Source organism: Zonotrichia leucophrys, chromosome 2 (assembly GCF_028769735.1).
Source record: "Zonotrichia leucophrys gambelii isolate GWCS_2022_RI chromosome 2, RI_Zleu_2.0, whole genome shotgun sequence".
In the NCBI taxonomy this organism is placed as follows: Eukaryota; Metazoa; Chordata; class Aves; order Passeriformes; family Passerellidae; genus Zonotrichia; species Zonotrichia leucophrys.
Genome location: NC_088171.1, coordinates 106750972 through 106778522, shown reverse-complemented (window position 1 = coordinate 106778522; position 27551 = coordinate 106750972). Strand labels below are relative to the sequence as shown.

General features: G+C 41.0%; 2 protein-coding genes across 8 annotated transcripts in view; one reads left to right on the top strand and one right to left on the bottom strand.

Moving 5' to 3' along the window:
• OSBPL1A (oxysterol binding protein like 1A) overlaps positions 1-9138 on the top strand; it is a 78790-nt gene extending 69652 nt beyond the window's left edge. For all 7 annotated transcript variants that reach the window (XM_064705985.1, XM_064705988.1, XM_064705984.1 and 4 more), the window contains 4 exons: positions 1533-1649; positions 2431-2554; positions 4231-4321; positions 7974-9138. In XM_064705985.1, coding sequence (XP_064562055.1) covers positions 1533-1649; positions 2431-2554; positions 4231-4321; positions 7974-8076 — 435 coding nt within the window. In that variant the 3' untranslated portion in view covers positions 8077-9138. The remainder of the gene's footprint in view (positions 1-1532; positions 1650-2430; positions 2555-4230; positions 4322-7973) is intronic.
• A 7026-nt stretch (positions 9139-16164) lies between these two features.
• TTC39C (tetratricopeptide repeat domain 39C) overlaps positions 16165-27551 on the bottom strand; it is a 37877-nt gene continuing 26490 nt past the window's right edge. The window contains exons 8-14 of the mRNA XM_064705983.1: positions 27033-27140; positions 26421-26530; positions 25621-25744; positions 22556-22653; positions 21553-21657; positions 19791-19829; positions 16165-19156 (exon numbers count right to left, since the gene is read on the bottom strand). Coding sequence (XP_064562053.1) covers positions 19067-19156; positions 19791-19829; positions 21553-21657; positions 22556-22653; positions 25621-25744; positions 26421-26530; positions 27033-27140 — 674 coding nt within the window. The 3' untranslated portion in view covers positions 16165-19066. The remainder of the gene's footprint in view (positions 19157-19790; positions 19830-21552; positions 21658-22555; positions 22654-25620; positions 25745-26420; positions 26531-27032; positions 27141-27551) is intronic.

Sequence of the window (27551 nt, the reverse complement as noted above, 5' to 3'; positions counted from 1 at the left end):
AACTATCCTCACAGCAATATACTGAATACTTGAATAGCATTGAGCATAAAATATGGATCATTGTGTCAAGAGCACATGAAAATCCACATTACCTATTTCTCTGTAATTCTTATGCCATTTTAAAGTCTTCTCCAACAAGGCAGAAATTGCATTGTGTATTGTAGCCTTTCTATAAAAGCCTTGGAGTTTGACAGTCTGATATAGAATTGTCTTTGTTTTGACACGAGGATAATTTTCTGATGGGTTCTGCTTCAAATTCTCAATTTCTGAAGGACTGATCAAGATCATTTAAGGAACAGAATGATGGGTTGCCAGTTCAGATACAGTCAACTAAAAGCCCTGTTTGTCTTCCTAAGAGCTGAGGGGCTGAACCTGGTCTGCACATTGTTCTGCTGACTTTCATTATTAGAAGCACGGTGAAAGGCTTCTCAGTGAAGCAGAATCCTTACTACTACTTTTGATTTTCTTGGAAGTGCCACACATGAATAATCTCAGAGGACAACTGGAGTGCATGTTGGGTACTGGATGTTTTCAGTATTATCTGATGCAACCATGGCAGAGCAAAGCTTATTAGCAGCAGGATTAAAGCTGCTGGCCTGTAGCCAAAGTATTTAAAGCATTAGTTGCCTTTAAGTTTGGTGTTAATCTCTGGTGATCTCTGAAACGTGCTGCTGTTTTTAGCTGTGATTGTGACAGCAGGTTTTCCTGGGAGAGCCTTACGCATTGTCCAGCATGGCTTTAGTTTGATCTTCCAGCATCCACTTCTGTGGTGGAATTAATGTCAGCAGCATCAGAGCCCAGCTGCTTTTAAGCTGTGTGTAAAATGGGAAATGGTTCAGATCTAGCTCAGGTCACACCTACACTGTGATCACCAGCTACTCTCCTGCCCCAGTAACCCTCTGTGGGTTTTTTTACTTGCTGGGAAAAGTCCTGTGGCTACAGCTGCCTCAAGGTTGTATGTGTCACCCTTCATCCCCTTTCCAGAAGCTGTAGATAATTTAGGATATAAATTTCACAATTGCAGTTTGCCATTTCTGTGGTGCAGTGGTTAATGCAAAGGAAGGTTCCTCTTGGCACAGAGCAGTAGAAAGGACTTTTTGTTGTGCACAAACTGGGCAGCATCTGCATGATGTGCTGGCATTTCTTTGTTGTGGAAGGATGAGGAATGTGGCTTCCATTCTTCACCTTTAATGAAGCAATAGTGAAGTTAAGTATCAGGCATGAAAATGCTTGTACTTGAGGAAAGAGGACATCTCTGAGGTGGAAAAATTGACATTTCTTAGCGCTTGAACATCCAGCTTACATCTACAAAGATGTTGATGCAAGAAACTGTTGGTAGAGTTCCACTGGGAGAGAATTGGGAGTATGTGTGCTATGTAAATGCCTCAATCCTTGGCAAGAAAAGTTTCTTTGCTGAAATTACTCACTTTAGTCAAGGAAATAATTTTCTGTAAGTTCCAGTATTGGAATGATGGGGTGTAAATGGTTCATGATTTCAAAGAACCACTCTTTTCTTTGTGTGCTGCCTTTAGGTGGGCAATACCGAGGAATCAGATGAGATGCCATTGCCTGACTCTGAGAGTGTGTATGTTATTCCTGGAAGTGTTTTACTATGGAAGATAACTCCAAGACCCCCAAATTCAGCACAGGTCAGCTATGCTCCTCCTTATTGAAAGTGTGTGCTACCTTGTTACTCTGTATGGTTTACAGAAAGCACATCCATTTGTTGTCTTTGTCATTAGCAAGTCTGGGTTTGCCTGTTTATTGCAACAAGCCTCCCCACCACAACTGTATCTTTCTAATGAGGGGTTGGAAGGATATCTGCCACAGGGATCAATCTAGGATTTGTGGAATTTCTCTGGAAAATGGGATGCTTCATGTAGATAGGGGCATGGGGCCTTTCCCCACCTCTTCTCTCCACCCTGCTTCACCCACTGAGGCACCAGCCTTGTAAGAAATCACACTGAAGATCTTTATTAGAGGCCAGACATTTCCAAGGACAGACCTGCATGGCACAGGTTGGTGTGGGAAGGGCTGTGAAGCTGGAGAACCACTAGGCAGAATACAAGGGTATTCTGTGCAACTGAGAAGACAAAGAAAGTGGTACAGAAAAGATGCCCCCACTGTATTAATCAAGGGGGACATCTGTCCACAGAGATAGAGAAAATACCAGTAGGACTGGAAAAAGAAGATAAGGGAGAAATAGTGCACTGAGTAATTGGATGCTAGCCTCCTTAAGCAGAAACAGTAAGGATCACCTACACTGCCTGACAGTGCAGTTTTGCTGGTATCTTGAGCAATCCTATATTGACTGATTAAGTAATACAAAAGCACTTGGATGTTTCTTTTTAGACAGCAGTTTCCTTTTGTATTTACACAGTAGCTAGAGGTGTCGTAAAGTCACCTTTCATCTTTGTCTCTGAATTTCAGATGTATAATTTTACAAGCTTTGCTATGGCTTTGAATGAGTTGGACAAAGAAATGGAGAGTGTCATTCCCAAAACTGACTGCCGGCTACGACCAGATATCAGAGCTATGGAAAATGGAGAAATAGGTAACTTCAGCTATGGGCAAAGGGGGTTTTGGTTTTTCTTAAAACTGAGGGACTGGGGAAAAAAGTTGTTAGATGAACAGCCGGAGGAAGTAGCTCCCCATGCATTCCTCCACGATGCCAGGCAGTAACTCTTTAACACAACCTTCTGCAGGCTGTGTTGAGCTTCTGGTGTCACCCACCCGTACAGGGGATGGTTGGGATGGAGGTGATCTTCTTCACAGTCACCCATATCTGCTGCTGTGGTTTAGACTGGTGACCAAAGCAAGTGTTGATAAACAATACCTGCATCGTGTTAAAGAAATATTAATGAACTTTTCAGTTTGTCTGTTTCCATCAGCCTGATCCAGAGGAAGTGTTTTGTTGTGCCAGTTCTGAGAAATGCAGTTAAAACTATTAAAGCCAAAAAATACACTTGATGCAAAATTATACTTCACTGGGAGTTGAACACTTCTGCTGTCCTAGAATAGTGAATTAGAAATACATGATGAGACTTCCAGTGAATAGTGTGCTTTTAAACCAACATTAAAGCAGGATGGCCAGCTTTGTAGACTAACAGTATGGGGGCTCTTGTTTTCTCTGGCTAACTGATTGGGGTAAGTCAGGAAACCCTGATTTGGTTTCAGCTGTACAACAGGGCAAAAACTATGAGACTTCTGGTAAGTAGTCTGAGATCTAGCAATAAAAATAAGTGTCTTGGTGTAACACAGTGCAGTTGTGCAGTTTTATTTCTTTTTACTCAGAAGCTGCTAACCGTTTCTTGGAGGCTTTTAAAACAGATCAGGGAATTCCCACCACCACTCTCTCCTGCCTGTACAACTGTTTTGTGGCCAGGATGATGGATATATTTGGTTCAGTGCATCCCCAGTAATTTGTCTGTGTAAATTTAAAGAGCAAATAACTATGCTGTTAGCAACAGACCATATTCCTTCATGATACACTAGAAGCATGAAGTTTGTATTGCAGCTAGTAATACACAGTGGGTTAGCAGCTGACAGGGAATGGCTGATAGAAATAGTTTAAGAAATCATTCTTGGAAAACTTGTCTATGAAATGCTTTTAGAGGATTCAGGAAAGTGAGATTGACTTTCATCTAATCTGCTTCTGAGTCTGACTTACTCCTCAGACCTTCTGATTGTCCTTTCTTGGCAAAGAGAAGCAACTGCTCTGCTTGTTTGGGATGCTGCATTACTGCATTACCAAAAAAATGAAGGGATGCTGCAGAGACAATTCTTTGTAATCTGGAAATGAGTATTCCATACCTCTGGTGATGAGGAACTAGGCACTAGTAGCAACTTAACTCAAAACTCAACAAGAAGCAGGTGGCCAGATTTCTGAAATAAATTGGTCATATCTTAAGTTTCCCTACTGAAATAAATTCTACGTACGCCACCTCCCTTAGCTCACATTTGCTATCATGTAGACGTATTTCCATAGTCCTCAGGCCATGGATAAATATATATTTAGCAGTCTTAAAGACTAGGATGCCGCTGGCCGATCCTCTGGCCTGACTTTGCTCTTAGACTAAACCAGTAACCATCAGTGTTCTGTAGATGGCTTTTTAAATGGACATTTTCTACTACTGCCCTTATTTATTTTCTGAGTCAGATGAAGTAATGTCCCTGTCTTATATATTATGCTTTAATATCTATATTTTTGTGTATTTTTATTCCTTCAAGATCTGGCTAGTGAAGAAAAGAAGAGGCTAGAGGAAAAACAAAGGACCGCCCGCAAAAACCGTTCCAAGTCAGAGGAAGACTGGAAGACGAGGTTGGTGCCCTTGCCTGTGTGTGTGTGGTTACATAAAGGCTTTGAACATTCAAGCTGGGTGACAGTCTCCACTGGTGACATGCAGTGAGTGTTGTGTCAGCTTGAAGAGCAGACAGACAGCATCAGGTCTGCAGTGCTGCCTTGTGTTTGCAGAACTCGCTCCCAGCGGGATGTAGTTCCAGAGGGAAGGCCCAGGCTTGCTCTGGCTCCTTCTCTCTCTCACTGCTTGCACACCCATATGCAAACACAAACTGTTGTCTTCTCTGAGCACTTCTTGCTTCTGGCATGACAAAGATGGTACCTCTGAGGGCTGCTGGTAAGGACTGGTGTTGCTGGTTAGTTTTTATTGCCTCATATTTGCATGCCTGGCCAAAGAGAAGAGGAGATGCTCCATCCTTGTGAGCTTGCCCACGAGTTCTCAGCCCCATGGCTCTGTGCTGACAATGCTGTGTTCTCACAGTTTATCACCCAGTTATCCAAGACCCTGCCTTCTTATGGAGGGGGCCCCTAACTACAAAAGAGGAGCTAAGGGAGAAGTTAGCGTACAAGGGACCTGCCAGGATGTTTTGGGGGTTTTCTTTAAACTACAAGGAGTCAGCTGGGAGCTCTTACACACAAGCTGTGAAAACCTAACCAGATGAATCAAGTTTGACCAAAGTCTATTTAAAAGCATAGTAGTGAGTTGGCATTATCTTCTCAGAAAAAACAACAGTAGTGCTAAGCTTAAAAAAAGTAAGCTTCCTCTCTTCTGTATTATTAATACAGTCAGACACTCTGGATTAAATATCTTTAAAGTGTTTATAACAATAAATCACGTTTTTCTTTTTTTTTTTTTTTTTGAAATGAAGTCACCCATCATCCCAAAATCCCAGGTTTGGACATGTCTGCCTTTGTCTTTTTCCTATGCCTGCTCTCCTGAAGTGTTTGGGTTTGTTTGCATAGAGACTGATGGAGAATAACATCTTTGTGAAGGTTCTCTAAGTGCTGGACAGCCTTGCACCTTTCTCTTCCTTTCCCAAATTCAGAGTGCTTCTAGCTCTCACCAGGTGTTTTCAAACCTGGGATAGTTACATAGTATTCTTCCAGGTGCCTGAAGTAGCTTAAATATAGCTCAAAGCACCTGAGGCTGGAAATTGGGGGATTCCCATAGAGCTGTGGTTTTTGGGTTATATAATTAGCACAGATTCCATTCACAAGGTTCTGCAACTGCTGTTGTGCATTGTGTAAAACTGTTCAGCACTAATCTGGGATATCCTTTAAGAACTCTTTGCTTTCCAGGATGTTCCTAAAGCTTTGGCAGAAATTCCTGGTGTCTGATCTCTTTAGTAGGAATGCCAGGTGTGGCTATAAAGGATGAATGCTAAGTTTAAGGAGAGTTGTGCTCTGGGGGGAAAAGTGCATGCTGTGAAGAAGAACTGTCCTACCCATTCCCAGGTCATTTGTAGGTCTTATTCTGCAGTGCATTATGAGCTCAGATCTAAACTGCTGCCATTTCCCTGCACAGAAAAACAGGTTTCTTGCTTTGTCTAGTAGAATTCCTCCTTCCTAAGACGATTCTCCAAAGTGCCCAGTGATTTTTTTATTTAATATATATAATTTTATTATTCTGAATCCATTTTACAAGTGAGGTGTTTCTCAAGAGGTGATTAATGTTCAGAGTAATGAACACTGAATATTTTAGATGCTGACCAGTAATCTTAAGTCCTGAGTAACAGTATTTAATTCAGTTCTGAAGTACAGCAGTGGTCTGTTGATTTTCATGAAGTCTGTCCCATCTTCCCCACATCCCTGATTTAGGTCTTACAGGTCTCTCAGGCTTAGTTCCTCCCACTGCCTTTCCCCTTCCTATTGAAGTAGGTGGACACTGGAGGAGGGGCACTCTGTCCTGACCTGTACAAGTGTTGAGGACACACTAATGAGCTGTGGGCTGGTAGAATTTCTTAATCTGAGAGCTGAGGTCACTGTGCTTATAGCCCTGTTTCACAGCAAGTGTTTGGCTTTAGCTCTGGAATGAGCTGCTGTCACCAGTGAACTGGACACCTAAGCCAATCCAGACACCTCTTATTTGGGAATAGCTGACTCCTCCTGTGGGAGGAGCAGCAGGAGTGAGCTGTGTACAGTACTAGGGGTGAATGACTTCTGTTGACTTCAGTTAACCCAACCAGGGCAGCAGATGAACACTGGAGTGTTCACCTGGTCAGTTACCCCCAGGAAGGCAGCACAAGGCATTTCTTGCAGCACAGCTCTCTCAAGTCCTTTGAGCCAAGCAAGACTTGCCTGTTAGCTGCCCTGCTTTGTAACACAACCCTGCAGTACTGGTGGCCTTTGGGTTTTTGCCTTTTAAAGAGATTAAATCAGATTTGGTTCAAATGTGCCTTTTCTCTTCTGAAACATTGCTGGAGAAGGGAAGAGCAGAGTTAAACAGGCTGCCTTGCACACAGATCATTTACTTATGTGACTGTGGTCACTGTAGTGAGTCACAGAGAGAGACAACTGGCTTCTGTGGTCAGTGAGAGGTGAAAGGAAGCTGAGGAGCACATTACCACAGAAACAGCTTCTACAAAGCTGGCTCGTGCCATAAATGTGGCTTGGCAAAATACAGAAGGAAGTTAAAATGCTTGAGGTCTGGTACTGTGTGCTGTTGAGGCACAAGATTGAGTAACTGGGCCAAACAGAAAGTGGCATTCACTGTGTGCTATGTGGTGCCTCCAGATTAAGCAGGAAGAGGGAAGAAAGGAAAGAAAGCAGGTGCTCAACATGAGTGTTTCTATAATAACAAGCTTAGTAAAAGCTTGCAAGTAGCTCTGTGCAGATGGAATCAGCTTTCTGGGTATTCAGATTGAGTCTCCTGCTGCCAACAGTATAACACAACAGAGTTAACTTGTCATAATCCAGAACTCCTCCTGCAGCCTGTGGGTGATGTTTCATCCTCATTGAGGGTAGCTGGCACACTTGTTCCAAGTTTCCTGCTGGTCAAACCAAAGGGAAGGAAGCACAGGCAGTGGGAACAAGGACAGGTCGCCTGTGAAGAACAGAGAGCTGAGTTACATAGGGATGGGGTAAGGAAGGCCAAGGCAAAGCCAGAACTTGGCAAAGCATTGGGAAAAAAAATAACACAAAGGGCTTCTACACATATGTTAACCAGAAAAGAAAGGTCAAAGAAAGGGGATGGTTTTTAAGGTGTTTTCCAACCCAGGTCACTCTACAATTCTATGATGAACAAGGCTTTAAAAAAACAAGGGGTAATTTAGATCCAGGGATATAATATTTGTTTTCAGGACTGCAGTGCTTGTGGTGTTTACATGTCTTGCAAAAACTATTACTGCTTGTGCATGCCAGAATGGTTTTTCAAAACTGCTTTGAAATAAAGCTGTATCTGTCTTTTTTTTATGCAGTAATCTTGGCAGCTTCAAATAGCAAAACACTGGTGTCAGTAATTCCATCTCAGAGATGTTTAAGCAGTGTTGCAAATGGGGAAATGTAATCACTGAACATGACTTTAAACTCACAAATTTAAAACCAAGAGGACTCCTGCAACAATTATTTTGTGCTGTGTATTTTATACCATCTGCTGAAGATGCAGCAAAGTAGTTCTAAACTTGTACAAGTGAGTCTTAATAGCTTCACTAACATGCTGTGTGTTTCCTTGCAGATGGTTCCACCAAGGCCCCAATCCCCACACTGGTACACAGGACTGGCTTTACTCTGGCAACTACTGGGACAGAAACTACTTTAATTTGCCTGATATTTATTAAAATGCAGTAAGGAGCCTCTGACTCATACAAATAAGTCTTAATCTGTTTTAATGTTTTCCCTTGTTCTACTTATCTCCTGAAAATACTGACATGTTATCAAACAGAATATTAAGCAACTCTGCAATAAATCTGGTGGTACATGATCTGCAGTCCTAAAGGTAGGGGAATAACTTTTCTGGCTGATGGTGGGTCCTGCACGGACAAAGTTGCTGTGGTTTCAAGCTGCCCTGAGTACACCTATATTAGGTTGCGGTGTATGAGGAATAGAACACCTTCAGCTGTTCTGTGAATACTTTATTTTGTAGATAACATTGGCACAAGTAAAACTGGTTTTATTTATTGTGACATGGGAATGTTTAAAAAGCACACAAAGTAATTGCAATATTCTATTCTTAAATGAAGTAAAGGGTGTCACTTCTGTAAAGATGTAATTTTTCATAAAGTGACTTTTCTTTTACTAAAGTAATTCCTTTAAGCTGAGCTCTGCTCAGGAGATTCCAGAAGTGTTCACATCTCTGGAGCAGTAATGCAGTTGTTTAAGCTGGTAACATTACTCAGAGGTTATTTATTCAATGTTTTGTGCAGTGTGTTTTGGATTTTGCTCTCCTGTTTTGCTACCAACCTTATGATTTAAGGAATTAAGAGCCATTTAAATATCTACAGATTTGATTTGAACTGCACACTAGTAACAGGTTTTAAAAGAATCTGTTTCATGCACTAGAAGTTCCGGTGCCCAGCACCACTGCAAGAACCTAATCAGTCCAGGAACAACCTGGTGGAACATGGCAGGGGGACAGGACTGTGTCTGTACTGTGCAAACTCCCTGCGAGGAAGTCTTGTGCATTTCAAAGGTAGTACAGCACCTCAGTGAGGCCTCCTGTGCACAGCTGCTTTACCCCTTTTCAGTGGGGTGCATTCAATCTTAGTCTGTTTATACTGAACTGTGTACAGAGCTTCTAGAGGGCAAGCTGCTCTTTGTACAGTATTTTAACTGCTGTCTGGAGGTTAGTGTTAATTGAATAATTTAATTGCTACTAAATAAAGGCTTCAAAACTTCTTGCATCTAGTCTAAAGTGAGTGATGTTCAACAGTGCTGACCCCTTCTGAGCAAGCCTCATCCAAAACCTGCTGCAGTGAGGACAGGTATTATGTTTCCCTGTGCTCCATGGACCTCTCTTCTCCATAAGCAGAGTCTCTTTCTAAGGGGGTGGGGAGGGCTGGGGAACTGAGCTTCCTGCAGCTTGAGCTTTGAGTGGACTACTGAAACTGTTAATAAGGCAATGAGATGCTTTCTATTTTTATTCTAGGCACTTCTCGCATTCCCCATATTTGCATAGATAAGGGAAAGCTTTTTCCTTGGCAGCTTTTCCTGTCAGGGGCCAGCTCTCACAGTGACCTGTAGATGCAGGATTTTAGTACCTGTTCTATCTGCAGGAAGCCTCTTCTCTGGCCAGAGCTTCTTGAAATCTGTCTGGACTGCTGTGCAGCTTCCAGGTGTGAGTCTGAGATCTGCAGGTCACACAGCACTGAGTGCCAAGGAAAGCAAAACATTTAGTTCCTGCCTGCTCCCCATGACTATAGCATGGGCGGCTCCTCACTGGAACAGCTCCAGCAGATGTGGCAGGGGGCACAGTTCACACAAGGCTAACATTGGGGATGTTCAACATGGGAATGCAGTTCTAATTGCTGGTGCTTTCTTTTGAACATTTGCTTAACATTATTTGATTTATTGCAATGTAAACTCCATCCATCCTGACCCCTTCCTGAAGTGCAAACAGCCTCTCTTCTCTACCTGTTAAAAAATTAACATGAACTCAGTAGGTAAGTGTGGAAGAACTTCTTTAGGTACTACCAAATGCACTCCAAGGGGAGGGTATTTTGCCCCACTCTGAATATTACACAAACAACTAAAAGTTCAGGCTAGAGGCAAAAAGATATGTATAAATATGAGGCTAAAAATTGTGGTTCTTTCAGACTAAAATCAGAGCAGGACTTGCAAACAATAACAAGCAGAGGAAAGCAGTGTGGGTGTGTTATATAGGACAACTAGTTTAACCAATCATCTCTGTTTTGTTTTGAAAAGGGATAAATTAAGTTTCTGGTAGTAAAATCCAAACAGTAGCATGTGCCTATGTGGGAAGCAAGCATTGTTTTTCAGTACCCTGCTCTGGGCATGGGGTGTGATGTAATGGTAGCCTGTCCTTGCAGTACTGTAACTTCCTGCAGGAGCACTTAGTGTGTGCTACTGCCAGCGGGTCTTTGCAGACATCCCATCTGCCAGAGGGATGGCCACTGGGAAATCACTGGCTCTGCATGGCTTAGCTGTGCTCTCAGCTGCAGAGTTAGAACCAGGGCTTGCTCATTTCTCATCAGGCAATGTAGTGTTCTCCTCCTCCTTGCAGCAGCATCTGGCTGTCCAAACATGGCATGGGTAGAAACAGGTTTCCAGTCCTGTGTGCTTGGAACATCAGAGCCTGCTAGAACAAAAAGTGGAGAATTTACTGACTTCATTTTTCTAGCATCACATAATTTGGAGAAGGTATTTGTGACAGCTGACCATGTTGTTAATCTTCCCCCCGGAAAAGCTGAGCATTGCCCAGGAACAAGGACCCCCACCTCCAGTGGGACAAAAGCTTCATGGTAATTTTAACCTTGTCTCAACTGAGTTAGACAACAGAAGGTCCATACATTAGAGTGTGGTGGATGTCCCAGGCACCTGAGGCTAAAAAGACATAATTGTGGGAATTGGAAGCTGTTAGTTCCAGTCATTTTGTAAATCTTTATGTCTTAAACAAGCACACCTAGACCTAGGGAAAGCAAGCATGATACAGAAGGGATCTGGGACAGCAAACACCATTTGTTAGGTGGGTGACAAACACCTGCAACCTAGCAAGTAAAAATGAAAAAATAAAATGTCAGAGCAGAGGCTATTTGGTCTGGTATTTCTGAAACTGAACTTTGACAAACTTGCCTAAAAGTTTAGGGTTTTTTACAAAAAGCCACTGTTAATCTAGAAATCTACCTAAGCTCAACTCTCCTTTACAAAAGGCTCTGCTGCTCCACAGAGAGGGGAGCAGGACAGCCCCAGGCTGGAGGATTTCTCCAGCTGGACAAGGACTGAGATGGGCACCAGCTCTCCTGCTCTTTGTGGAAGGATGGCTGCAGAAGCTCACCAAGTCCAGCCACCACAGGCAACCACCCCCATTTTTTTTCTAAGTGGAAAAACTTAGGTCACTTCTGGAATAAATGATCTTTCAGTCAAGGAGAATCAAAACTAGGATTCCAACTAGTCACCTCTCCTTAGCCACAGGGCACATGGATTACATCTTAGGTCCTTAATACCTGCTTCAGAAACTACAGATTTTCAGCAAGATCATTTTGCATCAATGAGCACTTTGCCATCACTCTTACCTTCTTTGCCCTCAGGAGTAGAGTGTCCTGGCCAGAGCCACATTTCATGGACCAAATGGCAGTGAAATATAACACAAGCATTTTAGCCAGGCAGACAGTGTTGGTGCAGTAGTTTCTTAGAAGTCACCTCTAACCCTGCATTGCACTGCCAATAGGTGATCTTTCATTTATTTACCACTAAGCTGTAGAGCTGGAAGTTGGAATTGGGAAGATGACATGAATGCCCAGACTTTCTTACCTGACAAGACAAACTTGCTCAGTTTGATTCCAGTTGTGCTGTAGATTCTGGATGCCAAATAAGTTTGTAGTACTTGAGGCCTGGCATGCATTTAATGGCTGCTTCATCTTTAACAGATAATTTGTTTGATCTACAAAGGGAATTACTCTGAAAACTGCTCTATAAAAGATGGAACCTCTGCATCCATAATCAATTTGTCATCCCAACACAATGGTACAGCCTCACTGGTAACCTCAACGGTTACCTCAACAGGTAACCTTGGTTTCACTGCAGAAAGGTACAACCTGTAATGGATCATTAGGAGCAGGTGATGGTGGAGGTGAAAGATGATCATTCTCTGTAAAACCAACACAGTAGCAGAGGAGAAGGCAAGTCTCTCAATTCATCATCACAGCTCAGCAGAGCTGCTTTCTGAATGACATCAAAAATTATGAGAGACATTATTCGAAGCACTAGAGCTGAATCCCCTCAGAAAAAACATTATTCTCCCTGCCAGCCCAAGCCAAGTCAGGCCCATTTATAACCTGTCACTGTTGGGCAATGCCACAGAAAGGAATGGCTGCCTTGCAGCTGTGCAATCCAGTTAGCTCCCTACTGGTGCATGAGTCCCAAATCCTATACTGTCACTATGGGTGGGAGCCTCCAGAGGAAATCTTGCTGCCAGCCCAGGTGCTGTGAGTGTCACTGCCTGGGTGCCTCCTGGATGGCTGGACAGGGATGTTTCCTTAACACAGGCATTCAGGTGACAATTCTCAATTATGCAGCCACTCTCTCATATTTGAAAAGTCACGGCAGTCAGGCAAAGCCCCCAGTGACTGGAGAAAATGGAGTATCACATCTGTTTTTAAAAAAAGGGGATGAGGACTGTAGGAGCTACCAACCAGCCAGCCTTACCTCTGTGCCTGGTAAGGCCATGGTACAGATCATCCCAGAAGATACATCAAAACATGGAAGATGGAGAGATGGTTAAGGACAGCCAACATGAGCTGCAGTTTCTCCAAGGGCAAACAGTACCAGACTGAGCTAGTGGCCTTGGATGATGGAGTGACTGCATAGTGGACAAGGGATGAGCTACAGCTGTCATCTACCTGGACTTCTGAAAGGTCTTTAACCATCCCTCCCAACATTCTGGCTGCTAAATTGGAGATACATGGGTTTGATGGATCAGGAAGTGGCTAGAAGGGTGGAAACAAACCAGCAGTAAGTGCACCCTCAAGGCTCTGTACTGGGACCAAAACTATTGCTAGCAAGTCTGTAGCACACTTGTTACTGTCTCTTCAATGACAGCAGGATCAAGTGTGCCCTCAGCACGTTTGCACATGACACCAAGCTGAGTGTGGTGCAGTTGATTTACCAGAGAGACGATGCCATCCAAAGGGATGGGCAGCACTGGGCCCAAACAAGCTTCAGGAAGTTCAGCCAAGGCCAAGTGCAAGATCTTGAATCTGCCCACAGCATTCACACATTCCTATGAGCTGCTGCCTTTTCCCCCTCCCCACAGTACCATGAAATCTGCTCCTGCTTTCTGCCACTGACCTGCCTAATGCCCAGCACAGGCAGAACCCTTCTAAGCAAGTGCCTTTGCCAAAACCTGTTTCCCTCACTAGCAGCCAAGCCAGACATTTCTTCCCAGGATGAGGGCAATTCTTCCCTCAGCCTCACACACTCTAATGCTGCAACTTGCAGAAAGCAGAAAGGCTGCAGCCACATCTCACCCCTCTGTGGTGAAGGGCTGAGTGCACAGACCACCCCTTGCTTACAGCCATACAAAACCCAAGGGATTTGAACAAACTGCAAAATACAGCACTCGAGCAGCAATGTTCCTTGGTGGCCTCTGGCAGGGGCTCAGAGGACACAGCTGGAGACTGTAACTTCTTCAGCCACACCCAAGAGGAACCAGGTTATTCCTTCATAAAGGCTTTGTTTGTACTGCAGAATCTTATGATTGCAAGGGCAAACCCTGAAACAAACCTCACCTGCCCAGGTGATCAGGGCAGGTGACATTTGCTTCCCAGCACACATTATTAGTAGGTACACAAAAGATCATTTTCTGTTCCCATACAAGCACAAGAAAGGTCACTGTGTAGTGCTGTATTTTCAAGATTACCACTGTATTTTGGAGAATTGTAAAGACAGAAAGATCACAGGGGCAAGGCATGATCAGGAGTCTGCTGAGGGATAAAAACTTTAACCACAAACATTGCTGCAGATCAGCCTTCACTACAGATGGAAAACCATCATCTGTCTACCTGCTCTTGCATTCTTGGATGTCTGCATCTCTACACAAACCTGAGGGGAACTCCAGCAGTACGGAAGATTTAAAACTCACTGGTGCTAAAGCATTTAGAAAATATGTAACAGCTTCTTTTTAAAAGTAACATACTTGCAGCAGAACTCTGCTAATTTTGAATGGCTTTCAAGTTCATTCACAGGAAAGTATGCTAATGTATACTCACCACATAATGCTTCTTGAATCCTTAGTAATTTCTCAAGAAAACTTCTCACATTATCTTTTCAGTCCTGGAGAGTGACAACACAGATGATAATATTTAAAATGTTAAATATTTGTATTTTATGACTTGCGAAACTAGGAAGAAGAGCTTCCTATAGAAAAAATCTTTCAAGAATATATATATGAGAGAAGTGGAAAATGCATGTTTTTTGGAGTAGGGAGAGCAATCCAAAGTCTAGATTTCTGTACTGAGAGCACATGGAAGCAACATGCCTTGATAAAGGTATTACACATACCTGAGTGCAAAGGTAGCCATGATTACTTCAAAACCATCCCCACTGAATACAGAGCAGAGGAGAACTTGCACATTAGCTTCTCTGGAAAACTTTCAGAACTCAAGGTCAGCAAAGCTCTGCACAGCAAAAGCTTCAAAGATGCTTAAGTACAGATGTCATAAACCATAGAAAAAATGTATTACCAGAGGTGACAGAACTGAAGCATAAACCTCCATAAATATTTGAAAAGGCTGCAGGACCTAACATAAAATTGTGTGTGTCTGAAACTAAAGAGCAGCTACAGGAAAAAATATGTCTGGAAACTAATTCACTGTGCTGGGACTTAAATGCTGGTTTTGGAAGCCATCAAGAGCAATGTACACCAGGTACTTTACTAACAAACATCACCCTTTGGCCCCATAGGGAAGGGCCTGCCAGCCCATGAGCAGCCTGCCCAGCTGAGGTCATTGCCTTGTACCTTTTGCCCCTTTGCAAAAGTAACAGCTTCCAGACAAGGTTGAAATCTAAGAGCCTGGGCAGAAGTTCAGCAAATCAAGGTCCCAGATAAGCTTTATTTTTCTACCAGAAAAGGGATCAGGTCATTCATTAACTGGGAAGAAGTCTATGTCCCAGCAGCACAACTATCTTTTCTCAATATAGTAAACATATTGCTTTTAGTGAAAGACTGGGAGGTCATTATTACAAAAATTATTTTGCTAAGCAAATTCTGACAATCTCTTTCTCCTTTCCTTCTCAAATCCTCAAGTCAAACAAGTAATTTTTTTCCTTTTAATCTCTTCCCTTCTCCCACCTGGGCATCTCCTCTAGGTAAGCACAGCTTGCCAGAAATGCCTGAAGAACACTGACCAACAGCCAGTCCTGCTGAGCTTAACAGAGTACTTGACTGGAACACCATCATGGAATAGCTGACATCAAAAGACAAGCAGCATTTTGGAAAAACCAGCAATGGAAAAATTAGGGCTAACATTAAGACAGCTGCACATCAAGTCCCCATGGCGACTCTGACTGGTGGTAAAAACACAGGGGGTTCAGTAGATTGTGGAGATCCTGGGCTGTTGTGCAAAGGGGTTCTAAGCAAAGGCAGGGAAGAAATATAACCTACCCTGATAACCTGTGGTGAGTCCAGCTGTGGGGTCCAAACGCACATCAAAAAAGTAATCAGATATAGAAACAATTCAGCATTTAATTCTGGAAAGGGTGCCTCAAATTGAATTTCTGTGTGGTAGGAAATGGGTGGGGAAGAGGCCAGGTGAGCAGGAACACTTTTCACCATCTCCTAACAATGGCACACTTTTGTGAAGTAATAAACTTGAACAAGTCTATTACTCCTAAATTTCACTTTTCCTTTGTGTTCTAGGCTGCCTGCAAAGTTTCTGACAGATGCCACCGACTTCCCAACTTAAAATAAAAAGATAAACATAAATTTACTCAAGATGAGCTTTAACAATATTTGTTTGGGATTGCATAACTTCTAATGAAAGTTTTTTCTACCACTGTTGGTGTTTCATAATGACTGCTGGAAAGGGGAGCTGAGTGCTATACTCTGCTTCCACCCCACTGCAAGGTTTGATCAGGCCTACATCAACCTAACACCTGCTCAGACTTCAGCAGGTACACAGCAGTTCTTAAACACAAGTACAATCATTTGTTAGAAAGGCAATCACATTGTTGCAAACTGAAAAGCAATTCAGTACAGCATTTGGGGAATTTTATTTAGGAATAAAGCATAACTAGAGTATGAAACACGCATTCAAAGTCAGAGAAATTAAAGTGCTTGCTTTAGAGTAAATTAGAAACACTTCTCAAAGGTGTAGGAATACAACAAATACAATTTTATGTGGTTCTTTTTCTTCAGTGATGAACAAGTGAATTTGACATCTTAAAAATGTACCTTAAAGCTCATTCACTCTATGGTTGAGCTCAATATGAAGTAACTCACTTGCTCATCCAGGAGACTGCAATTATACTGGAAGAAAAAAGGCTGGAGGTAATTGCTGAGTAGAAAACTTTGTTACAGAGTCACTTAACATCCCAGAAGTTTTCCCAATACTTTGTATTATCTTGTTCAGGAGGCTACCAATTAGAATTCAAACTCAAGAAGCAAAGGAACAAAATTCATGTCCACATTTCTTTTAATTTTACTCAGAAATATAAAAGTGCAAGTTCTGTAAATTAACAACATTTACAGTACATCACAATAAATATGCCACCTTGTGACATCTAAAAATTCTAGTTATCTGAAATGAGTTGTACTGAGATAAAAACTGCATCAACATCAACAAAAAATACCTGTCCCAGTAAAGATGGCCTTAATATATTACTTAGCAAGATGCATATTCCATTATTGCTATTAGACCATGCCTCCGAGTTCCACAGTATAAAAACTTACTAGTTTACACAAAAGACCATTGGTTTTTTTTCTCATCACAGGCACAATCTAACATAAAAAATAATTCTGCCATATATAGTGTAGGAGGGTCTCCTATGAGGAGAGGGGAGGGAAAAAGTAACTAATACAGAAACATACAGTTGTGATGATTTGCTAAGCCCACAGGAAAGCTGCACTTTGCACAGAGTTATTGAACTGTTACATGAACATATAATGTCTTTCTATACCCACTCCTGGCCTGGTGAGAACAGGCCTTTTAGTAAATTTACTACAATTTTCTAGCTACCTCCAAGTATGCAGACTCTAAATATCCCAACACAAATTGCATGCAGGTGCTTTGTGTCCTGAACAGCCAAGTCTCACATCATATTTAAGGAGTGTATTTAAAAAGAATTTTGCCAGTAGCTGCACCATTCCCAGCTATTTACCCAGAACAGACTGTCTGATTGAAAAACATTAAAAGTCAGATAGGACAAAATAAGATTTCAAGTACATTAAAGCCCATTTTTAAAATAATTATTTGAACTCTAAGCAGTCACTATATACATATACAATATATCATTTTCTAGTCAATATTTATTTGGATTGACCAAATAAGGTTGAACACCCATTTATGACTCAGTATTACCATCAAAGTGGAATAAAAAAATCCCAGTGTACTACCTGTAAGACACCTAGATTATACAAAAATAAAACTGCTTTATAAAGAGTTCCTCCTCTCCTTCAGGAACTGCAACAGAAGTGATAAACTGCTCTAGGAATGCCTTTCATAGCAGAACTGTGTCTTTCTAGAGAGAAATAAAAGTGTCTCAACCATTTCATTTGGCCTACCAAACAGGACATTACTTCTCTCCTCCATATCAGTCTTGCTTTAGATGTAACCTCAAAAGCAAATCAATGAAGGTTAGGTGTGGGCAAAGTCTAGAACTTTGGCAACATGCTCTACAAAAAGATAAGAAGAAACAAAAAAAGCTTAAGCTAAGGAACTGTTTAAGGCAACCTGACCAAAGTAAAGATAAGGCTTTTGGATAACTATTTCCAAGGATATCCAGTTTTCTTAGCTTTGCAAAGTAACACAATTCAACTAACTTTATGGTCAGATTTCCATTCATAAGCTTCTTTAAAAAAATATTTACCTTCCTTGAATACAATATTAGCTGAATATAAAACATAAGGAAATACTACACATTAAGGACAAAAGTAAAAAAAAAAGCTACAGATAAGCACACTGATGGCCAAGTATTAAAAATTATATGGTCATGAAAAAAGTTTTAGGCTCTCTGAGGTACTTCAATAACTTGACATCACAGGCTTGAAATACTATACAGAGACTGAAGATATTGTAATATTGGTGTAATTACTAAAGCAGTTTTGTGGGTTGTCTTTTTTTTGTTTGTGGGTTTTTAAAATACCTTTAAAGGTCAATGCTGTAAGGATCCAGCAGCTTGAATGAAAAACATGTAAAATCTTAATATGGTATTCAGAATGTAAGAGCCAAAATAAGAACTGCCCAAGCCGTAGCTGCATGTTAAAGGATTTTTCTGGAATGTACCAGAAGCAAAGAACTTAAACATTGATATCATTGATATCACAAATATGAGCTGGGTTGGGAGGAAAGGGATAAAGAACTTAAAGAGGTGAGAGGTTTAAAATTCACCATTAGCCATCATGAGGTAACTGGCAAAAGCCACAAAAAATTAGTATATCTACTTTTTGTGGCTAAACAGTTTTCCTCCTCCTCCTGTGTGCTGGCTAATACCTGGAGAAAAAGGAGTATTCTGACCACTTCCAACTTCAACATTTAAACCAATTACATATATTGCATTATTCTAATCAAACCAAAAGTGTTCCTCCTGGCAAATTTTAGATGTAGACCTGTTTTAAAAGGTAAAAATCAACCTTGCCAATGTTGTTGAAGTAAATCATGTGCTTATTTAGGCTCACCCACAGAGTTACAAGTAATTGTGTTCACCTTGGTTTGAACAAAATAAAAAATGAAGAGTTAAAAACACAAGGTCACTTAACCTTCTTCCTGGTTGATTTACCTTTAGTTAAAATTGTAATGTTTTTACTCAGCCATACTAGGAAAGTGTCTCTGGCACAAGTGGTTTTCAGAAGAAAAGCTGGACTTCCCAACAGCTCTTTCTTCTGCTTCATCCTAAAGTGCAGGAACTGTGGGAAAGGATAGCAAGCCTTCCTGATGGTCACTGTGGAACCACTTCCCTTAGAGAGGCTAAGGCTGCGTGTATGCGGACGTGCAATCTGTTCTCAAAGTCATAGCCAGTAAATTCCTCCTGGGGGAAAAAAACAAGGAAAAAATCCCACATATACACCTATTAGCCTCCTTCTCTTTGGGATATACAGATAATTTTGCTATTAATGCTTTAAAAATCATGTTACAAAAGAGTCCAAAGAAAAGAGATGAACTGGCGACTGCATGTTGCAATATCCCCGTACTACCCACAGCAAAGGAATTATTACAGAAATTCCAAGTTGGTAAAGAGGGCAGATTGAAGCCCATATAGTTGAAGAGCACTTAAGGGGTTCTACTAATCCAAAAGCTCCAGAAAATCCCAAAAGGCCCAAGGCAGGAACCAGGTGGAACAGACAAGGAATGGAGAATTGTCATTTTCAAAAGTTTTGTAGCCAAATCTTGCTTGAAAAACGGATCAAAGTTCTAACACTTGCAGGAGCTGTCAGCGATGTGGGATCAGTGTGATGGCTGACCTAGCAGCACATACCTATGGAGCACACATAAATGTGTATCATGCACATTAATGCACATCCACATGACAGGAGTTGTGGATTACAGGTGAGGGACACCGCCACTCAACACCCACTCCCCCCTTCCCCAGTCCCCTGAAAACACAGCCTCCCAAATGCCCTTTCATTTTAGACAATTAAATTAGAAAATGCCTTAGTTTTTACCTTGGCTTGGAGCAGTAAGGTTTTGCCTCTTGGCACAGTCTACAAAAAGACAAACATTGCATTGGAGACACATCACAAATGTTCCAGAAAATACTTTAAGTAAATGAGCTGGTGAGACTCGAGCAGCATCTCTACCTTTGAAAAAGGTACTGAGCAGACAAAACCCTCTCAAATTAGGAAACTGGAAATACTAATGAGGCACCCAGGAGAAGCACTATTACGTATTTCTAGTCTTCTACAGAAAATGTGAAATCACAGAAACTACAAAATCCTATTCCCTTCTCTTTCTTAATCATTATGGAGCTCTAGCACAACACCCCAGCTGCTAAATGAAATTTTGTGTAAACAGGAACCATTCACCTCTAGTTCTAGCTCTTGCTTTTCTCTACCCCATCCCACTTTGTTGAATCCAAGCATCATTTACCTCCTCATTTTCTGAGTGCCACGAGAGGGAGTCTCCTGCACATCCTTCATACACGAAACGCTACCACAGCTCCTCCAGCTGAGGCTGGTTCAGCCCTCAAACACCCTGCATGGGGCACATTCAGCTACTGAGAGCACACACTGCGTGTAAGGCAGGAGGAAGGAAGGAGTGCTCTCATGTTCTTCAAATCTTAACATGCCTTCACTACCCACATTTTTTAGGGTTTTTTTTAGAGACACTTGACATAATCAAATTTAAACATGAACGTGGAAAGAAAGGCAGCAGCAACTGTTATGGGACTCAGACCTTCTTTCCAGGTTCTGAAGCCCAGCTCTAAGTCTTAGGGCAGCAGGGTTTTCAAAAAGAAAATGAGTTTTAAAAGCATTTTCTAGTTTCTAGTTTTGTCCTTTGTTATGAAAATTGTCTTTATTGAAAGATTTTCCTCTCCTTCCCCCTTTAAGGGGAAGGCTCAACTCTTAACTAAATGTGACAACAGCAAAACCAACTGGAAACAGAATCTGAAGAACATGAGATACTATCAGCTCACTACTTCATACACCACACACAGTGAAGGGGGAGTTCAAGTGATTACCCTATGACCACTTCCCCCTAACCTGCCATCTGATTAACAACACAAGGTGGCATAAACTCCAAGGACTGGGGTTACACATTTGAGGAGAGAAATGGCACCAAGAGTGCTGCACAAGCTGCTCTGGTTTAAGATTCTCTGAGGCAGGGTATGTGCAAAGACCTGAACAATTAAATGTACTGTCAGCCAAGCCATTTGGGCAATCTGAAAGCCAGGTGGATTATTTTCTTCCACATCCTGAAGAACAAAACCCTCACTACTCAGGGTGGAAGTCAAAATGCCCACACAAACAGCTTTAATGGAATTTAAATTACTTAAAAAACCACTTGCTATTTTAGGAAGGCATCAAATTCTATTTGGAGAGGATAATTACAGGTGAACTTTGAATGGCACCCAACAGGATATTAAATGGGCAAGAAAAGGACCCTAGGCATCTACCACACTAAATACCACCTGCAGACAAGAAAGCCTTGCCTACCCAAGGCCTTCTGGTGAGGCCTTTGTTGCCACCAGCACCAGGAACACTCTCAATTTTAAAAAACTAAGACATTGTGACCTAAAACACATTCCATTTCTTGGACTGAATCCCCATCCCTCACAAAGTTGTACGTTTCATTATGGTAGGTATAAAACAAATTTTTACAACTTCATATGCACAGTCAGCTACAAACTTTGTTCCATTCTTTGCATGGTGATATGCTGATCCCTTCCACAGGTTTTGTAAGTGTAAAAACAGGTCATGCTTTTACCTCTGGATTGTCCAACAGGATACAGCCAAGTTCATAGCAAGCATATGGCTGGACGTACAAGTTGCCTTGACGGCAGAGTTCATCTTTAGCAGCTCGCTGAAAGTACTGTAAAAATGAAAGGAAAAAAAGAAACCAAAGATGGCAGAGGTACATTAAAATTGACTGGTCATTACTTCCAAACAATATAGTAGCACCATTCAACTTTAATCTGTAGAAATTAGCCAAAGCTAAAGTGAGAATATATTAAAAATTTACAATGATATAGATTCCTAGATGTTTTTACCAACACTACTGTATCAAGACAAAACTATTAGTTTGGATTTCTACCAAATATTACAGTGACTGATTCAAGAGTTTTCCAACTTAATATTGAAAAAATACTAATAAACTGTGACATCAAAGATGAAGTACCCAGATTATTTAAGGTATGTGAGAGAGAAATGAGGCAGGGGGAAAGAGGTTTAAAGCCAGCATCTTGCTACTTATATGAATAGCATTTTATTCTGAAGAAGAAAAAGGAGAGTTGTATCTACAGATCAAAACCTGGAGTGGTGGCAAAATTATTCTTTGTATGTGCTAATAATCAAACTCCTCTCTCTAACATGTCCAGAGAAGAAGCAGCAAAGCTGTGCCTTCAAAAAGTCAATCTCCAAGATTCTTTAAAAAAAAAATCATTTTCTTTGATGGACAAAGTACATCTAGCAGAGCAAAAACTTTTCTCTTATTCTTCCCAGCTTCCCCTTAACTCTTGCTACTACAAACCACTCTACTGCCATGTTCATTCAACAAAGCCAATTACTTTCACAGCACAGGATATAATGAAGACATATTAAATCAGAAGATTTTAAAAGAAACTCTGTTAGAATTCAGAAACCAGAATGATCAATAGCACTGAAAAACTAATGACTTGCTTAACACGCTTACTCAAAAGTATTCACTGTTGTTAAAAGAATAGTTTATAAATTATAGGAGTAATGGAAGAAATTATCATTTAATTACTTACCTGAACAGCATCTTCAGAATTTCCTAAACATTTGTGTATGGCACCAAGAAGTAAATTCCTCAAACCAGCAGCTGATGAATCATCCACATCATGACAAGCTTAATGAAAAGATACCAGTAAGCAAGGTGAATCAAAATACTTTCTTAGACAATAACTGTGATTTACATTGTCTTTTAGTCTGATATTTAAATTTTGCCAGAAAAAGCAGATGCTAGTAACATCAATAGAAAGACAAGTAAGTTGTTTTCTTTTAAATACAACCCATTCTGTATGAACCTTATAAAGAAATCTGTCACTCATGAGAGCAGTTCCTAACAGGAATGAATGAATGGAAGTCAAAGGCAGTTGGTGTGTTCTCTTCACAAGAGGAGGACTGATCTCTACTGGTCTTTGAAATATCCACTACACGGTAAACTTAAAAAACAATCATCTCATTCTGGTGTTGCAGGAAACTGGTTAGTCCCCCATATTGAAAGAAAAATACACAGTCCAAGTTAGAAGGAGCACAGGGCAAGCAATTCAAAGAAACCTGAGTTTTTCTAAACTGACGCCAAGTGACAGATGCACAAAAATTTGCACTGGAGTCAAGAACCCAGCCTAGAGCATTTTGGCATCACAAATCTCAGTGATGATGGGAGGATAAGGTTAATTTGCCAGACCTTAGCTGGTCCACAATCTGGGGACAGACTGTGTCTCAGCTGAGTAGTGCTCTGTTTCCAGGAAAAACTGAATCACAACGCATGGAACCATTTCTAAATGAATCAGACTCCATTTTGATCAATTTTATCAGTGCCAGCTCTGTTAAATCAAGGCGAGTTCCATGAGGAGCTATTTGCACTTGCCCACCCCAGCACTCCAGGAAGGAGAGAGTACAGGGCTTTTCATCTCTTAACTGCTGTGTCTGGAGCAGTGCAGCTCCTTAAACATTTTGCCTCAAAGTATAAACCCTGCCAGATCTTAACCAGCTCTCCATTCACAACACAGATAATCCACAACCCTAAGAAGCCACCTATGGATAACTATAAGGTGGCTTCATGAAGTATTTGCATTGTCAGTTCTTGCATGGATTACCTCAAGTCTCAAGTTATTTGGCATTTTACTTACAGAGACACAAGTGGATGCAAATTAATTCCTTTGAGTTCTAGCCCTGAGGAAAAGCCTGGAAATCCACCCCAACAAATTACAATCCAATTGTTCATGACAAGAGGAAACAAATGTGGGAAAAAACCTATTATTCATGTTTTTGAAATACACACAAGGTGCAGAAACAACATTCACTGTACAGAAAACTTTCAACCAGGGATGGCTGATGCAGACATATTTGTCACTGTCAAACTCACAAGCAATGTATCTCTGAATTTGAAGCCATACTGCTATTTCACATTAAAATGTGAACCACTGACTGGAAGCTTACACAAGGGAGACCTACACTGCCTCTGAGTGTGCAGGAGAGAATACAAACTCCTTACACCCTCTAAAGCTGACCACTCTGAAGGCAAATGACAGCAAACAAAAAAACCCTCAAATTTATTTTGATGTAAGTAAATCTGATTTTGAAGCCTACCATTACCTTTGTGACTAGACAACTAGGAATCTGACTATAATCCACTGCCATCATGTAATTTAAATGGACAAGTTATCTCAAATTCAAACTGGAATCAACACCCCAACTAGTCCTGACTCTTGACTTCAAGACTGGAGTTTTCTAGCATAACGTGAAAATTGTGTATATCCCCAAAATTCCACGATTACAAAAAAAAAAAAAAAAAAAAAGGCAACCCATGGCAGACAATTTTAGTTTTATTTTCTAAATGAGCAAGTAATAATCAGAGGATTTTAGAATGGTTTGGGTTGGAAGGTAACTTAAAGACCATCTAGTTCCAGCCCGCTGCCATAGGCAGGGACATCTCTCACTGGACCAGGTTACACAGAGCCTTATCAAGCCTGGAACACACACAGGGACATCCAGCCTGGGACAGCCACAGCTTCCCTGGGCAATATGCTCCAGTGCCTCACCACCCTCACAGTAATTTCTTCTTAATATCTAATTTAAATCTGCCTTCTTTCTGTTTAAAGCCATTCCCTCGTGTCCTGTCACTCCCTGACCTTGCAAAAAGTCCCTCCCCAGCTCTTGCAGGTCCCCTTTAAGAACTGAAAGGTTCTCTAAGGACTGCCTGAAGGCTGCTCTTCTCTAGGCTGAACATCCCAAACCCTCTCAGCCTGAACTCATAGGAGAGTACTCCAGCCCTCTGATAATCTGTGTGTCCCTCCTCTGGACCCACTCCAACAAGTCCATGTCTTTCTGGTGCTGAGCACCCCAGAGCTGGACACAGCACTCCCAGGTAGGATCTCACCAGAGCAGAGGGGCAGAATCACCTTCCTGGACCTGCTGGCCACACTCCTTTTGATGCAGCCCAGGATGCAGCCAATGGGCTGCCAATGCAGGTCACGTTGAGCTTCTCTTCAACCAGCTTGAAACTGTTTGCAGAATGCCAACAAGAGTGACTGCTGGATGGAGTCAGAAGCACTGAACACTTCATGATACACACTGCTACAATAAGCTTCACATGGCAGACACCCAAAGTCAGCCAGAGACTAAGGAAGAGGCAACCACTCACCACTAAGAAGGTCCCAGGACAAACAGAATACCCATCATGTCATAGATACCTCATAAGCTAACTATTTCCTCTTAGAAGAAAACTGACATGCAGGAATGAATACATTGTTTTAATTTTTTTTTATTTTGTTGCTAGGTTTAAATGAGTTACATTTTGCTTAGTGACTTGGAACAGTAACTATCATGCTACTGTTTCATTTCAAACAATTATTAACAAACAGCTATATGCGGCAGGCAGTTACAACTTCTCCCAAAAACTTGTAAAAATGAAGCATTAGGCAGAGTCATAATGGGTCACTATTCTTTTGTTACTCACCTGTATTTTGCTATGACACATTCACATAAGTTAAAATGTCCATGCTACTGCAATTAGCTGCTCCACACAAAAGCACAAAATCATACATCTCATTTTAAAATGTAAATAAATAAATCAAGGAGCCATATATACCTTGACTCATATGCTGTAAGTTCGAGAGGGAACAGTTTGGAAGGGCTTTCCATAAGTATAACACTTCAATGGACGCCAGGACACAGAGCTCTTTGGTTGGTATTTGTTTCCTAAATCTATCTGCCTGCAAAGTGCAAGAAAGAAGGAAGGGAGATTCATAATTTTTTTCTTTAGAGGGAACATGATATTTACAAACAATATATCACAAACACTAATTTTAACTGTTTTATAGAGTCACGCAACAATTTTATGAAAATAAAGTCAGCGGTAATTTTGCCTAAAGATTTTATGACTAAAAATTAAAATGTTGCAATTAATTTAAGAGCTTACATATTCATCAACATTAAAACCACCTTGTATGCAGCCTGACTGGGGTTTACCGTATTTCACAGTCCCAACATAAACTGACTGGATGCTGAGACAGTACCATCTGCAAAATCACCAGTTGAGAGCTATTTCCTAGATAACTCCTAGCTCTCAAAAACAACTAAGGCTTTCACAAACAAGACAAGACAAAAAGGAGTAAGAAAGGCAAAGCCAGAAGGAAAATTACCAAAGCAACTACAGTATCATGTATTTTTATCTGTAATAATTACTTTGCTTGTAGAGTGAAGAGCTAATTCACACTTCCTTTGTTAGGTCCTTCAAATGACACTATTATTTTTCCACACTGTTCCTTCCCACAAATTCTACAGAAGCAGGACAGCAGAAAAGAGATGCATCCTGCTAAAGAAAATACTGAACTAAAAACTGAACTGTCATCAGTGTACTAAAACAAGCCAGCCTATGCAAAAACTAACCTTTTTCACTGAAAATTGTTCAATCTGATTGTTTTTTCTCTTGAAAAGCTTTTGAACTTCCTTGAACACATTCTGAGCACCATTGACATCACCAGTGGCTCCCTGACAGACTGCAAGAATACAGAAACAAAAATACATTAACAGAAACAAAAATACATTAACAGTACCAGGATATGAAACAGGAAAAATTAGGATGAGATATCATATTGTCACAGAGAAAAATCTCCACACACTCACTTCCAGAAAGTTATCTAGACTGAAGATTTGAGCAGCATGGTAAGTTCAACTCCCCCAGGTACCCTCTGTGCTCATTAAAATTCAGTACTACTTTTTACATCCATTAAAGGAAGTAATGCCACCAAGCTTGTGAAGTGGTAATAATTCCATCAGCATGGAGAGGGGTGTACACCCAGGCAGGTACATGTATGAGCATGCAGGTGTTCATTATGGAAACAAACACAATTGTCCAAGTCAAGCCTGGCACAAAGCTGCAAGTGCAGCAGGCAGTGTGGAAGGCACTACATGCACCAGCAAGTTTCCCAAGAGAAAACAGTGCCAAAACTTTACCACATCACTGACTTACCATTTCCCCAACAGCCTGGATTTACTCACCTGCTGTTAAATAAGCATAGTAGCACTGGGACCACCTGGATTCATTTTTAAGCCTTTCAAATGATTCAAAGGCGTCCTTGAAGTTCATCTCTATCATGCTGCACCAACCTAAAAGCAACACTGATTTAACTTCAGGGCAAGTACAGTAACTCAAACTCGGTGTCAACATGATTGAAACACACAGTTCTGTTGTGTTTGTTTTGTTATGAGAGCTGGAGCATGTTTAACAACTACAAAAGTAACTGGAAAATTAAAAACAAAAACAAATGACATACATTTAAAATCTAATTTAAATTTACTGGGACATTTTGAATTAGAAGATTCCTTAGGAAATAAAGAATCCACATTTCAGAGCAGGAACACAAATATATACCAAAAGCTCTCATTTTTAAAATTTAAATACTACATTTTGTAGAATGTTGAAACTTAGACAGCTACTTTTTTTTCCCTTATTATTTTCTACTGTGACAAGATCCCATTTAAAGCTTGAAGCAACCTATCTTCTCCACTATAAAGACT